We start from the raw sequence: 15,784 nt of genomic DNA, 5'->3' as shown, positions 1-15,784 counted from the left end.
TTGGACTATTTCATAACTGGCAAACTAGTGATCAAAACAGAAACCTGAATTTTATTGAATGTTTTTCAGTAAAATCAACTGACCCAGCACGAGATGCGCCTTCTTCTATTCTTTTTCTCAATATTTAATTCAGCCTTTTTTCAGCTTTTAATTGTTTATATCGAATTGTAATGGGACATGACTTACATTAGAAAAAAACTAATTGAAAGGATAAACAAATAGAGTGATTGTAAAGAAGCACACAGCAACACAAAAATTGGACACAAATATACTTATGAATATTAATTTATTCTTTAACACTAGGAATACCAGGATTTTCTGGCCTCCCTGGGAAACCCAGAGAGGCCAAAGTGGTCCAGTGCTTTTGAATACACAAGTCGTTCTCTTACAGCCAGCCACCTTTCATTTGTAAATGCAGCCGATACCTTCCAGCTAGTTGGTTCATGCAGACCTCTGAGGGGGAGGAGGAGGCTTGAAAACAGCCAGGAACTACTTTGAGATTTCCTCCTGAGTTTGGCAGGGAAGATTCTTTCCAAACACAATTAACTTTTTTAACCATCACAAATTGTGATGTAACTCCCAGGTATTGACTGGGACCCAGTTGAGACTGACAGGTTTCCCACAATCTCCAATGTTTGGAGTTTCTTTGTTGCAAACTGCATTTGGTCCTACAATCCAGGCAGGACATCACCACAGACAAACAGCTGTTCCCAACAAAGTGTCACTGCTGTTTCTTGCAATACACTGCAACAAAACCAGACCAGGTTGGGATAAAGTTCTGGGTGGCATGTGACCTGCAACATGACCCCCTGTGTTGGGAAAGACCCCAGCCATGCCAAGGGAGTGAGAGTGGGAGAAGATGTGGTGATAAAGCTGATGGAGCCGTTTCTGGACAAAAGCAGAACGGTAACAACAGATACATTTCTTCATGTCTCTGGCACTCGCCAAACAACTCCTCTGACGGAAGACCACCATCCTTGGCACAATGAATAAGATTCGTGGGGAACTGCCCGGATCAGCCAGGCAGACTGAATTCTGTGCATCATCAATAAATCACAGGAAGAAATTACAAACATAAACTGCGTCAACCTCTTACTTCAGTTTTACATTGGATGCTGATTCAGTGTTATATTTTCTATAAGCACATTCAGCGCCTTGCAAAAGTATATTTCCCTCTTGAATTTTTTGACCTTTTGTTAAATTTCATACAGCAAACATAAATACATAAAATTGGCAAATCGGCCAGGAAGACTCTTTCCAAAAAGACTGATTTTTTTGTAATCCCAAGTTTTCTTTTTTTTTTTCCTACCTATGAAACTCTTCCCCCTTTTCCCCTGATTTTCAGTGCACAGCTCAGCGGCCGATCGCTGGCCTGCTTTTCTTTTGTAAATGCAGCTGATACCTGCCAGGTTGGTGGCTCATGCATACCTATTGGGGGGGGGGAGAGCCAGGGAGGAAGATTCTTTCTCCAAACAATGGATTTGTTTTGTGTGGTGGGGGTTTGGGGGCCAGAGTGTGAAGGGGAGCAAGGTACTTCAGTGCAGGGTAGCCTTGTGAAAAGGCCACCTCAAACCTCCCCTCAACAGAAGGACTGATTTTGTGGCATAGAGAAGAGTGTAGTTTTGCGTCTGTTTCTCTGACAGACCATCGGGACCATTGCAGACCAGCTACATCTGTTCTAAGACTGGATTGCACTCATACTCTGTTAAGTCATTTGCTCAACATTTGATCATTTAGGAAACAATCAGACAACTTCTGAAGCCACTATGAGAAAAGAGGGTGAATAATATTGCACAACCCACTTTTCAGGTTTTTATTTCTAAAAACAAGTTTATATGTTGTACAAATTTCGTTTCACTGCACAATTGTGTCCCATTTGATGTTGGTTCCTCACAAAATATGCCAATTTTATAACTTAATGTTCAAAGTATGAAATTTAAGAAAAAGGGCAAAGAATTCAAAAGAGGTGAAGACTTTTTCAAGGCACTGTACATACTATGTTATGACAAATATTGTTTTCATACACAGCACCCACAGATGCACTGTAAAATATATCTTATTTTTTTAACTATGAAATACACACACACTAATAAAATGTGCAAACTCCCCAATTCTCGTGCAAAATGATACCTTACATCCACAACAAAACTTTCTCTTCTGAAAATGGTAATTTGTGTCAAACTGATATAAACTATCACATGAAGAGAGTTTTAGAAGCATCAGCTGAACATTGGCGTGTGTGCTACACTTCTCCCTCTGTTTGGGCCACATTCCTGCATGATGCATTGTGTATCGGCTGCATTTACAAATGAAAGGTGGCTGGCTGGAGGACGACGACTTGTGTATTCAAAAGCACTGAGCCACTGTGGCCCCTCTCTGGGTTCTGGGATGGGTTGGGCCAAACCGGCCCCTGCTTGGTAAACCTAGTGTTAAATGAGTTACAAGGAGAAAGTGCTCATAGCAACATATTGAAATACCCAATCACAACAGAGGAAAATACAAACAAAACAATGTACACAGACAGCATAGACTGCATTTATAATTAGATAATAGTTAACTCCAATAACAAGTAATGGGCTAAATATAAAAATAATAAGGATCTAAAGGGTAATGTCTCTGCCCATGTATTATGAGACGTTCAGTGTATATTCTGGGACCAGCCCAGTTCTTTAAAAATCATTAATTTAAATATGAAAACTATCAATTTTAAGATAACCAGTGTAATGAAACTTAAGGTGGATTGATGTGCTTCCTGTAAGAAATGGTCGATGGCCTCAGAAGCATATCCATCATTATAATTATTACAGAATGGCAAGGTACTTCCTGTTTCTTTTGAAAATATTCCACTACACTATTTTTTTAAAAAAATATTCCAGCTCAATATAATAAAACAAATTTTAATCATAGATATTATCTTACAATATTATTTATAAGTAAGAAACTATCGGAATGAGCCAGAGAGCCACTCATCGACAGCTCTCTCATTGGCTAAAACATCTTTCTGCCAGTCCACGTGCCACCGGAGCTCTGCAATGACCCGGCTGTAGTTTCCCTCCAGACTCTTGCGCCATTCAGTAAACGCTTGTTTGTTGTAGACGTGGACAGCTGTAGACACTTCTGGATAGTCCACAATGCTAAGCAACAGCTTGTCCAGACGTGCATGCACATCTGGGAATTTAAGAGCCACATTGTGAAGCTCATCCTTATCCACTGTCAGGTCTAAAAGACAAAAAGCAATAGCAATAATATTTTCAGCTTTATATTAAATGAGTGTTTCCTTTGACTAAAAATTCTATGCAAAACCGAAAGCTCACCAAAGAGTTGTGGGCGGACGGTCAGGCCGTCTGCATAGGTGATGTATTTCCACCTGCCGCTTCTCAGCATGTATGTGGAGGCGTTGACATTACAGCCATGATATTCACTCAGCACCCAGTCTGGATGTTGCCTCTTGCTAAATGCTCCGGTTACCAAAGGGAGGAGGGAATGGCCACTCAGATTACCAACGGGTGAAATATCAGTGATTTCTGCAAAACAGGAACATGTCGCATTACATCAAAACAACTACTACGAATGCATCTACTCTCTTACTTTTACAGACAGCCTTACCGAGAACAGTGGGATAGAGATCGACCAAAGACACGAGCTGGTTGACCTGCAGGCCGGACATCAACCCGGGACCCATGATGAGCAAAGGCACATGGGAGCTGCCTTCAAACATTGACATCTTATAAAATTGCCGGTGCTCCATGGCCAGCTCTCCGTGGTCAGATGTGAAAATCACCACTGTGTTGCTTAGCAAGCCGGTCTCTCTCAGAGCTGAAATCACCTGACCTGTAGAGGAGGTGTGGAGCGACAGAGGAGGCATCTGGTAGATATCACTACAGTAAAGGCAATCTCACTTCTGACGACTTTTAAGAAAATATATTATGCATATATACTGACATTGGAAATAGTTGGTGAGGATAACGAAAAAAGTTAATTTTTAACTTCTTTGAGGAAAGAATGCCATTTGATAAGAGGCATTGAAATAACTTGTTTTTTTGTTTTTTTTTATTATCTATCTTGATTTGACCTCCTGACTTGAATAAACTTAAGAATAAAGTTAGCTGTCTCATCTTATCCTTATGGATTGGACTTTATTTTAGTATTGCAGTCAGCTCACCCAGCATGGCATCTGCTTCAGCACACATTGCATAATAGAAGGCCCGGATGTTTTTCACTTCCTCCACAGTGAAATCACCACTGCAGTTTTTGGTGAAAGTGGAGTAGTAATCGACCGGGTGCATCGCCTCCATAGGGAGCCATTTTGGAACAGAGATGACCTCAGATGACACCTGCGTGCATGGAAAACACGGATGAAGAACTTTACAGAGATTGCAACTCTGTGAGAATGTAGAAAGAGAATGCAGCATGCCTTTTTGAGCCAGTATGGCGAGGTACGGAACGTGGATCCTCCTGCTGTGGGCCCCAGAGACTCCGTTCTGTAGGTGTGAGGCAAATTGAGACCCAGATAAAGAGCAAAGGGCTGACGTGAGGAAGCAGCGGCCTGCTGGATCCACTGTGTGGCCTTGTCTGTCGTCTCCCAGTCTTTCTGCATGACCCTCACAGTTGACGTGTTTCCAACAAGTTGAGCCACAGGCCGACCTTCTTGGCGAAGGAGAAACTGGACGTCTCGGGTCCATGCCTCAACTCGATTACTGCAGAAAAGGCACAAAAGCAGAAGAAACGCGTGAAAGGAATATTTAAAAAAGACTGACACCCTGCTGAAAACAGAACAGGCAGGATGTACACTCATTTGTACACACATACATGTCCTCTTTCCGTCAGTGCCAGCCTACCTGACGGAGTGACTTCCTGAAGTGTAATCCAACTTTCCCATCATCTTGGTGAGGTATCCGTTCCTCTCCAGTAAATCCATCCACGTGGTTGCATTTGCATCCAAGCACTTGTAGTTATTCCACGACTGGGTGAGATGAACAAACCGGCCGCTCCACATTGCTGAGAATTCAGATCACACACATGAAAAATGAAGCTAATGACATTCTTCCTGCTGTGAATTGAAGCCAGGTTTGTCACTTGCCTGCTCTGGAAGGACAGCAGATTGGCGAGTTGGTGTAAGCATTGAGAAAGGTCGATCCCAGCTGCCGGACATAGTTTATGTATGGAAGCTGAACAACTTTGCTGCCAGGTTCAAATGTCAATCGGCCATCCTCAGGAAACAAAAGATGAATTCAAAGATCTTATAGTCAGCTGAACTAAATGACCAGAAAAAGAGATTCTCCAGTAAAGCATCTCTGTTCTAGGGTAACATGTTGACTACAAACTCTGTCTTGTAATATTCAGTGAAATTGAGATATTATTAAGTAATTAAATTCATACTTACAAATGCATCACTCATCACCATCACAATGTTGGGTCTACTAACATTGTGGCAAATACCTTCACCACTGTGTTGGTAAAGTAAAAGTAAGATCACTACAAACATGTTATCTTTAACTTTTCACCTCCTGCAGGAATGATCTGTTAGACAAGTAAAGAGGTTTGCGTCCATCACAGCAGACACTCCAAACTTCCTCTTTCCTAAAAGATTTTTTTTTTCATTTGAGACGCGTATGATTGGTTATTAACATCCTGGGTTACGCTTTCAAAATAAGAATATTTTTGTCACCTTTTTTGGGAGCACGGAACAACTATTTAACTTAGGGAATAAAATGAAATAAATCAACTGAAGCTTTCAGTAAACCCCCATCTACACCAAATGATCAATGTAATTACAATCTGAGAAGAAAACACAAAAGAACATATCATGTTTACATGTTTATTGAACATATAATGACGAAGTACAGCCAGTAGGAGGCAGCATTTATCCATGAATTAAATATACATGAACAGGCTCGATCTGTTAATCTGACACCGCAGTGAGCACTGCTGCAATATGTTATGTTCTTCTGATATAACACTTTGCGTCAGAAACTTTGCATTTCCAAATATAATAAAACTGAGATCGATTGTGAGAGGAACGGCGTCACTTTCCTAAACGACAGTAACAATAATCACATGAAAATGTTTCCTAAAAGGTGCGCAAGCACAAGTGATATCTGATTAAAAACCACAGTCAAACTATAAAAATTCTAATTTCTATGAGTAATAATTCATACAAGCTACAACAAATAAATGTCACATTTAAACTGGTCGTAAAATATAGCGTTAATGAGTTGCACGGTAATCAATTTTTAAATGAATGGCACAAATTTACAACCCACGTTGTGCGGGTGGTAATCAGCTGTTTGCTGAAGCACTCTATAAATCCTGGGGATATTCAACAGGTGACACTGCAGCTCCAGCTACAAACTCTGATGGCCACTGGGTGGCGTTTTGGCCCTTACAGTTGTTTTTTTTTTTTTTGTAAAGTGGGAGTTCAGCACAATGAACAACACTTTATATATACATGGATCATTTTAATCTCATAGCAAAACAATATTCGTGATATATGAATCTATAAGAAGCGTCCCTGGCTTTATTCTATTGCATGAAAGGCCCACAATGCATTGAGATAGTCTGCAGGGCCTGTGCAGCACTCATCCTGCACAATGCACTCATTAATGTTAATCTTGATTGTGCAGAGACTTTGCAGATAGTGTTCATGTGCAGCAGCGTGAGTGAGTAAAAATAAGACGTGAATCTACATGCAGTTATGGCATTTGGCCTATAAAAAGAAGAAGATGATGAAGGATTACAGCATCCTCATGTTATAAAAGACAGGAAATGGTGAGTTGGTGTGAATGGCAGCGTGTGCCTGGTCAGTCTCTTTGGTAAATCCTGCCCTCACTTGTCAGCTGGTTAAGACGGACGGAGCTGCATTATTATTAGTGAAGAGCGATTTTAGAGAGAATTTAACGAATTGAAGTCAGAAAATCAGTAGGAATTATATTTTTTTGCGGGCGATAAATTCATTTGTAGAAGCATCAGACTACCTGTGGCACTTGATTAATAAGGGTGGCGAACATTTCTTTGTGTAGTCTTTCAGCTGTTTGACCATACTTGTCATCTGGCTGTGCGCCACACTGCCTTGTTCCAGGAGGCGGAAGGAGGGGGCAGTGGAGCCTCTGCGCATGCGCGGAAGGTTGTTTTTCACCCAGCCTGTCGCTTAAAGTGAGCTGAGCTCCGGGGGTTTCCTTGTCTTTGACTGGAGACCAACTCGCAGACGGGCGGACGATAACAGCATCCATTGCTGTTATTCAGCCTTCACGCATCTCAATGAACGGCTCCCAGAGAAACCACTGATCGTGCCTCCTGCTTTTTGCAGGGCAGAGATACTGATCAGTGTCTAAAAACGGCATCATTTTTTTGTTAAATTCATAGATTCTTTTCTTTTTTTTTTCTTTTCTTTTTTTTGAACATTTTAAGCTCTCTGTAGCCTGTCTCTTTCCACCATGGTGCTAGGAAAGGTGAAGAGCTTCACAGTAAGCTACGACTGTCTCAATGACAGCAATGTCCCCGTCTTCTCCAGCGGGGACTGTGTCTCAGGGAGGGTGGTCATCGAGGTGACGGGAGAAATCCGAGTCAAATCTCTCAAAATCCACGCGAAAGGATTTGCGAAAGTTCGTTGGACTGAGTCGAGAAATGCTGGATCCAACACTGCCTACACGCAAAACTACACAGATGAAGTGGAATACCTAAATCACAAAGACATCCTGATTGGGCACGAGAGAGGTAAGATGATGTGTGTTTTTTATTGAACCGAGAACTTTTTGTGAGATGCTATCTGTGCTGGTTTGGGGGATGAGATTCACTGGGGAGGGGGAAAGAAAAATCGCGTTGCAGGCGATGATAACAGGACAATATGTTTATAAGTTGGACAACTTTGACGACGGCGTTGGTTTTGTGACACTTGGCTGCATCCTTTGGTTTGTGTCAAGGTGTCAGAATGAATGACAGCTGCTCGGGCATCTCCTGTTTTTCACAGCATTTCGACTGCAAAATACGAATTATAATCGGTTTTGAGACGCTGCACGGCAGGGTGGTGACTTCTGGTAACATGTCCGCATCTTTGTTGGGCGATTCGGTCGCGAAAACGCATCATTTAGGGCATTTCTTTGTAGCTTTTCTCAAGTTTCCACCTATTGTTCAAAGCGGTTCAATCCTGTTCAGAAAACTGGACCAGAAGTGGGCGGGGCGAGGCGCGGGGCTCGTCCCCCATTGGCTGAGGTGCTCATGTGTAGCCAATGACATCATTATCTTGCAAAGTGACAGAAAATCCTGCAACTTTTTTAATGAGGAAGAAACTGCTCAGCCAGAGCGGTTTAAACCGCCTGCGGCTTGACGTGTGCGTAGTCTCAGAAGATGCCGCAGCTGTGATCAGTGTCATCTCCGTATTTCCTCCAGTTGAGAACTTTAAATGTGCAAGTGTTACATTTTGCAACTAATGTAACATGCACGCTGAGTATCAGCTGCTTTGTTTGGCGCATTGCAATCACATTCAATGCAAATCTAATATTTAGGATATGCACATCAAAAAACATTTATTTGAGTGCAGCAATGCACATAGTAAAGCTGCAAATGATTAAACTTTAAGTCTTTTAAGTATTTAAAAAAATGATTGCTGACAATTGTGTTTGACCAGCTGTCAGTCTGTAGGATTGTTGAGCTCATGTTTTGTGAATTGTTGCAGGAAAACCGTGAAATCCAATCCCAGTGCTGTTAAATTGATGCTGTCATTGCAAAAGAAGCACAGCGAAGTTTTGTTACAAAAAAATCGCTCTGGTTGATATAATATAATAAGATGCAATAAAATGCATCCGTTTTATACATATAATTCGACGTCTGTGCGGTTGAGGCAGTAAGCAGGCTGCAGCTGGGATCATGTGGTGGTAGAAAGAGGCTGGGGAGTCGCTCAGTGAATGCGTAATGAGCGCAGCTCGGCTGTGTGAAGCTGCTCGCACCGGTTTAGGCCGGTCTCCTCCTGCTGGAGTCTGCTGTTTGACTGACAGCTCCGCACTTGTTTACCACACGGCGGCTGCTGCTGCTGTAGCTGCTGTAAGGGGGAGGGATTGCTGAGCTGGCACAAGCACGCCCGGTTCCTCTAAATGCACTCTTTATGTTGCAAATTTAAATATATTTGCACTTATTTGAACAGTTTTCCTGCAGCCTCCGCACGTGGGAACACCCCTTTTTTCCCCGTATATGAAAAAAAAACAGGAATGAGCAGCTTTTGATTCTCTGATAAATTCAGTAGTAAAAGCCTGAATCCAACTGGTTCTTGCTTTTTCAGACTGATTTAGTCCATTATCAACATTTATCGTTCTCTTATTTGCCTAAATGCCACCAAAGGGATGTAGCTCTTTGTTCTTTGTAGCTCAGTTTCAGACATCTCCCAATAATCAGCCTCGGATTCCTTTTAAAAAATTAGTTTGCTTCTCATTTCTCATTACAAAACTTTAAAAAACAGACGTAAGTGATAGTAAAATGTGTTTATTCTCTTTTGTCTCCCCCACCCTGTGTTTTTTGGTATGACTTTCAGATGCCTTCGTAGAGCATTTTATCCAGGTACGGTATACATGTGTTTGGAATATTGTCCTCCTTGTTTTTCAGACGATGATAACTCTGAAGAAGGACTCACCACTATCCATTCAGGAAGACATGAGTATGCATTCAGCCTCGAGCTTCCACAGACGTAAGGGGCCCCAGTACCACCCTCAAATCTGAGATAAGAGCTATCGTTCGTTTCCTTTGAGGCTAACGTGACTTTCTTTCCCCCCTGTTTTTCTGCGCAGACCTCTGGCTACCTCTTTTGAAGGGAAGCATGGCAGTGTGCGCTATTGGGTAAAGGCAGAGCTCCACAGGCCATGGCTCCTGCCCATGAAGACCAAGAAGGAATTTACAGTCTTTGAGCACATTGACATCAACACTCCATTATTGCTGGTAGGTTGTCATGAAGCATTTTTAGCAGGCTGAGCTATTTTGAGAAAGAAATAAAATTTGATTGTGAGTCACCGGAGACACAATTTTCCTAATTACGGGGCAACTCTGGATCGAATTTGCAGTTTCGGTTTGTTATGCCAAGTTTCCACGTCTGTTAATGGTGTCTTTTGACTATGTCAGCATTGAATGGAGACTTAATTTCTAGAGATGGATATTTTAGTTGTAGTGAAATGAAAGAAACTATCAAATATTAAAAGGCAGCAACCTGATTGTCAACCAGTTCTTTCTTATGCTTCTCAGAACAGAGAGGGTATTCATTTTAATGTTTTTTCCCCTTTATTTTCAGTCACCACAGGCCGGCACAAAAGACAAAACACTTTGTTGTTGGTTCTGCACCTCAGGTCCTATTTCCCTAAGTGCCAAAATCGAAAGGAAGGGATACACCCCAGGTAAGATAAGAGAATAATTGATTTCCTTCCCAGTAATCTATTAACCAGACAACTCTATTTTTAACTCGCGCTGCAAGTTCCTGCATTGATTAGTAATTACACCACAAATTAAAAAAGATGAGCACTACTTTGGAGAAACTTAACGTAATGTCTCTTTCCTGCTTCACGTCCTGCAGGAGAGTCGATCCAGATCTTTGCTGAGATCGAGAACTGCTCGTCCCGCATGGTGGTGCCAAAGGCGGCCATCTACCAGACTCAGACCTTCTACGCGAAAGGGAAGATGAAGGAGGTCAAGCAACTGGTGGCCAACCTGCGGGGAGAGTCTCTGTCCTCGGGCAAGACGGAGACCTGGAGTGGCAAAATGCTGAAGATCCCGCCTGTCTCACCTTCCATCCTGGACTGCAGCATTATCAGAGTGGAGTACTCTCTCATGGTGAGCATTTGTTTTTTTTTCTGTTAACTCTCTCAAGCACCTTTCCCAAACCTACAGACTAAAGTCTTTGTCCAGAATTCACTGACACGGAATTCCAAATTGTCCTTATCAACATCATTAAGCGTAGAATCAATATTTCCTGGTAGGCTGATCTCTCCTCCTGGTAAAGCGCTGGGCTGACTCAGCGCACATTGGCAAATCTGGACCTAGGATTGCACCAGGTGTTACCTCCACATGCCTCTAAGAGCATTAGCTCAGAATATCTGCTGCAACACCTGCCTTGAGAGCGCTTACAGCCTCTTTACTCGGCGAACAGACAGACATCAGGGGACGGCCCTGCCTTGAATAAGTGGCTGACCTCAAGGCGGTGACCCACATTTCGTCAAACTGCTGTCTAATCCATGCAGTTCTGGATGCTATGGTTCTATCCAAGATGAATAAAATAATCTTGATTTTGTGCTGGATTGGCAGCTTCATAGCCTTTCATTCACACCTCCTTACATTTGCAGTTGCTCCTCCCTTTAGAATGACTTGCTCGTTCTAAGCTGTTTTGCTCTCTTTGCGTCTGTACACAGGTATACGTGGACATACCTGGGGCGATAAACCTGTCCCTCAACCTGCCTCTAGTCATCGGAACCATTCCCCTCCACCCATTTGGCTCCCGTACCTCCAGCGTCAGCAGCCAGTGCAGCATGAGCTGGCTCGGCATGGGGCTGCCCGAGAGACCTGAAGGTAGGTTGGATCTCAAGGTCGTGCTCATAATTTCCGTTCACATTTTTGAATCCGCGAAGGGTTCATTGTTCTTTAGATTGCTCAAAAGCTGGTGTCCTTTGCAGCTCCTCCAAGCTATGCAGAAATCGTGACTGAAGAGCAAAGGCGGAGCAGCCTGGAAGTCCCAGCTGCACGTGAGGAGCTGGATGGACCTCTCTTTGCCTACATCCATGAGTTCCGTTTCCAGCCGCCTCCTCTGTACTCTGAGGTGAGCACCAGACGACAGAACAAAGACATTTGTTTTATCTCTTAAAGACATTAGCTCTTTGTTCCTATAAATAATCCGTTTCCCTCTTCTCGTCTTCGCTCCAGATTGATCCCAACCCAGATCACGCCAGCCGTACGGAGGAGCGCCGGCTCGACGCCTGTCCATCACGCTGAGGGGATCCCTGAACCTTCCCCGTCTGTCTTGGGGGGGAACTCAAAGAAACCTGCTTGCAAGGCTCGGCTCTGATTATTTTTGTTCCTCAGATGACGGCATTTCCCACAATGCTGTCGACATTGAGAGGAAAAACAAAATATCCAACCAACAAAAAAAACTTTAACACAGCTGAGTTGGATCCTTCCTGCCTTCCCTCAGTGAAAGGAACAGGAGTCGCTAGTTTGGGGCTGTCACTTCCTTCCCGTGTCAGCCCGCCGAGGGCGGGATGTGTGCAGACGAACACGTATTCAGCCTGCAAGAAAACAACGCCTCCAGTAGCGAGAGCCCTGGTGATTGTGATGGCGAGGGATGATCACCAAGGCTCCGCCCGCCAAGCTCCTTCTTCAACCTGGATTCTTCTCCACTTGTGGCACATAAGGACACGGCTCCTCACACAAAAGGGCGGGACGTCCTGACTTCAGCAGAATCTCCTTCAGAAAACCCGGGATGAGAAGAGTAACACCAGTAATGTTCTAACCACCGTAGTCTGTATGAATGAAAGCTTTCAGCTGCAGCAGTCAACAACAGAGCAAAGACTAGGTCCTCCTGCCTCATTTGGGATTTTGTTTTGCACATTTTGTTCTTTACTTGAGTTGTGTGGCTCTGTTTCATGAGAACTTTACAGAATCTCAAATATTTTTTGGTTTCAGACTGCAAGTTTAACCTTTGAGACTATCATCCGCATAACTTTGAGCAACAGTGAGACCATGATATGATTTTTTTTCTTCTTTTTTTTTTGGGAAAAATGACAAAAAAAAAAAAAAAAGACTGAAAAGTACAAGAACAATGCACTGAATTTGTTAAAGAACTTTCATTTTCTCATGATGATGTTTCAGCGGTGACTAATAACAACTAGACTGGACATTTACAACAACTGCAGCACAGTTTCTCCACCTGGAAGATGTTGCCTCGTAAGCTTGGATCCAAGTGTGGCTTTCTCCTCTTCAGTTCAGTTTTGTTACCATTGTATTTAGCTCCAGGCAGAATGAATAGCTTCTTCTTCCTCTTGTTTTTGTAAGTTGTAAGGTTGCACTGGATTTGGACTAGAAGGGCTGCAGATCTGCATTCGCCACTGATTTAGTAGCTGAAAAGAAGGAAAAAAAAAAGGTGTGTTTGTTTGTGTGTGTGTGTGTGTGTGTGTGTGTGCAGGTGGTACATTATGGAGTTACTCACCCCAAACAGACTGCAGCCCCACTACTCCTAATCTCAGGGCAAGCCAGGCTTGCAGAATTGCCCAAAAAGCACTGTCTCAGGTGGTCTTCTCACTTGCCAAATCGTTGGAAAAAAGTGAAAAAGCATGTTTCTTTTTTTTTTTTTAATTGCACTGTTAAAAATTAGTTCTGTTTTGTTGAACTACCAAAATGAGAGTACAGACCTGCAGAATTGCAAGGCAGCTTTCTGAGATGAATCACATTCCCTTTTTGTCCTGCTGCACTTGCCCATTTCATCCGATCACCAGTTTAGATCTTTACCAGACCAGTGAACCCAGAATGCTAGTTTAAAAAAAAACAAAACAAAAAAAAAACCCAGAGGAATGACACCGCTTCTGCATTAAAAGGAGCGAAACTCGGCACTCGTACAAAAGCTGAGGACGTTGCTGAACTTCTGTTCTGCCCGGTCAGAACAAGTAGTAGTAGGTTGATATGAGTAATACATTGGTTTCCTAACTCATACACGACAAAAGACCGGCTGTAACAGAAGTTTGGCATAGTCAGAAAAAGAAGAAAAAAAAAAAAAGCTGCACTTTTTTTTGATAAGAAAATAAGTTTAAAAAAAACCAAACAAACTAGCATTCAATGGTGAAGGTTTGGATCAAAATCATTTGGTACCAACGATGTGACAGTAGAGGATTTTTTTGTTTTCCAATGAAGCAGTGTTGTGTAGGATGTAAATGAATTATTCAATCTTTTTAGTATCATTTTCTTGAGTTTACATTTTGAACCGTAGCTTAACACGAGTTTGTATGTATATCGAGTGTGTGCACGCTCCTATCGAGATCCAGCTGGCAACTTAAACACACAGCCTCTGACAGTAAATCGACAAACTTCAGATTGTTTGAAAAAAAAAAAAAAAAGTGATCTTATCTTAGTGGCCTTGACACAGAGAAGACCTGATCCTGATTCTCCACTGTTTTCAGTATCTACGCTAGCTCTCCTTCTCATTTATTATCTTCGTGAACACCTGTATGTTTTAGACCTTGTGTGTTTATTCAAAAAGGACAAAAAGGGAAGCGATAAAAAGTCCTTTAAAGCAAATGTTGAAAAAAACAAAACAAAACAAAAAAAAAAAAAAACGATGACATCTTGGACAGGCCTCTTGATTGTGTATTTTTTTTTCTTTCTGAAGTTGGTGAGGGGATGACTTGTATCTTTTTCCATATATTTTTGGGCATTGAGGTTGCTTAGCGGTCGCAGCCTTCTTGAGTTAGTCTCCCCGACCTCTCCGATCCCCCCTCAGGCCGAAAGGGGCGGCAGCCGTTGATCGGCGCCCTTCCCTCTCTCTCTCTCCAAGAAACATGAAAGTAAGGTGGAGCAAAGAGCAGACGAACCACTTCTGCGGTCAACTCATGTTGCAGTTCTTTGTTTGGATTTTGTCTTAGGGAAAATCAAGTTATGCGCTAAATGAATAAGCTCACGTTCGTTTTCAGGTTGGTCAATTCCATAGTCCATTTGCTCGGGCCTCAGTAGTCCAGTGTCAAAACTAAGCTAAACTCCTGTCCAGGTGAAGGCAGGAGCTGAAATGTTCAGAGATAAAGAACCTGGGTGATGGGATCTGAAACATTTTAGAAAACAAAGTGCAATATTACTCACTGAATTTTCTTCATTCTCCATTTTTATGTTTTTTAAACTCTTTTTTTTTTGTCTGTTAATCATGATGATGTATAGGTATTCCATGAATATGCTATGTTCTGAATGATTTAACCTTTTTGTCTAGTTCTTCCTTTTTTGATTTGAATAAACATTTTGTTCTTAATTACAGACTGTGCGTTGCGACGTGAGTTCTTCCTTGAAAATACACCTCGTAAACCTCTCCTGTGTGTAAAAACCACAGTTGTATACACCTTTGTGTACATGAAAAATATCCTTCCAACTGAAGAAAAGACTCGGTTAAAATGAATCCACAGATGACTAATCATTACCCAGAGCCTAAATCGAAGAGGAATCTATTTTTAAAGGGGTCAAAGGGGTTTTTGAAAGCACACAGGTTGTTGCTCTGCAGTACACAGATAATCCCTCAAAACTAGAACAACACTGCCCCTAGAGGCGGTTTGAAGAAGCACATGGGCCTGCTGGCAGCAAGGTGCAGGATTCAAACTGGATTTTATTTGCTCTCATTATTATCAGAGGCAGCATTTTGAGGAGTATAAGCGATTGCATATGTACACATATAAAATTATTCAATAATCCCTCAAATTATATATTTTTTTCATTTGAAAAACTTTCACTTGTGCGCCATCCACAGAATTCTGCTAGAATTATGTTACAGTAAAGTAACACATCGTGCAAGTACCAACTTTACTGAACTATTACAAACTAAGATATGCATGAAAAAACAATAGCTCTGTCCCTGTTTTCACTGTTTTGGACCACGTCCACATTTGTTAGGAACAGGGGTCATTGACCTTTTGGAACCTGAGCTGCTTCGGCGACACTGGAATAGGAAGCTACTGATAAACAAACTTTTGTGAATAATTAGTCTTGTTTACCAAATGCTATTTTTACAACATTTCCTGTGGGCTAATAACACACTCCCAGCATGCACCGTATTTAAAGCGACCCTCAAGTCAAT

At 42.2% G+C, this 15,784-nt stretch overlaps 2 protein-coding genes across 3 annotated transcripts; one reads left to right on the top strand and one right to left on the bottom strand.

The window, feature by feature from the left end:
- Nucleotides 1-178: 178 nt before the first annotated feature.
- arsk (arylsulfatase family, member K) lies at nt 179-5,568 on the bottom strand. The gene is made up of 8 exons (XM_030105672.1): nt 5,384-5,568; nt 5,081-5,210; nt 4,839-4,998; nt 4,415-4,697; nt 4,163-4,334; nt 3,607-3,831; nt 3,315-3,524; nt 179-3,219 (listed from the first exon to the last, which is right to left on the bottom strand). The coding sequence occupies exons 1-8, from the start codon at nt 5,483-5,485 to the stop codon at nt 2,942-2,944; spliced, it is 1,560 nt and encodes a 519-aa protein (XP_029961532.1). The 5' UTR covers nt 5,486-5,568; the 3' UTR covers nt 179-2,941.
- A 1,599-nt stretch (nt 5,569-7,167) lies between these two features.
- On the top strand, nt 7,168-14,185 carry arrdc3a (arrestin domain containing 3a). Of its 2 annotated transcripts, none has more exons than XM_030104503.1 (8): nt 7,168-7,713; nt 9,592-9,673; nt 9,774-9,921; nt 10,268-10,370; nt 10,547-10,803; nt 11,379-11,535; nt 11,640-11,782; nt 11,887-14,185. In XM_030104503.1, exons 1-8 carry the CDS (start codon nt 7,434-7,436, stop codon nt 11,953-11,955), a joined length of 1,239 nt encoding a protein of 412 aa, XP_029960363.1. In that variant the 5' UTR covers nt 7,168-7,433; the 3' UTR covers nt 11,956-14,185. The 2 variants fall into 2 exon arrangements, with proteins under 2 accessions (XP_029960363.1, XP_029960364.1); XM_030104504.1 differs by having other exon boundaries at nt 7,575-7,713; nt 9,521-9,673.
- The last annotated feature ends 1,599 nt before the right edge of the window (nt 14,186-15,784 follow it).

This window comes from Salarias fasciatus, chromosome 12 (assembly GCF_902148845.1).
Source record: "Salarias fasciatus chromosome 12, fSalaFa1.1, whole genome shotgun sequence".
Taxonomy (NCBI): Eukaryota; Metazoa; Chordata; class Actinopteri; order Blenniiformes; family Blenniidae; genus Salarias; species Salarias fasciatus.
This window is presented reverse-complemented; position numbering and strand designations above follow the sequence as displayed.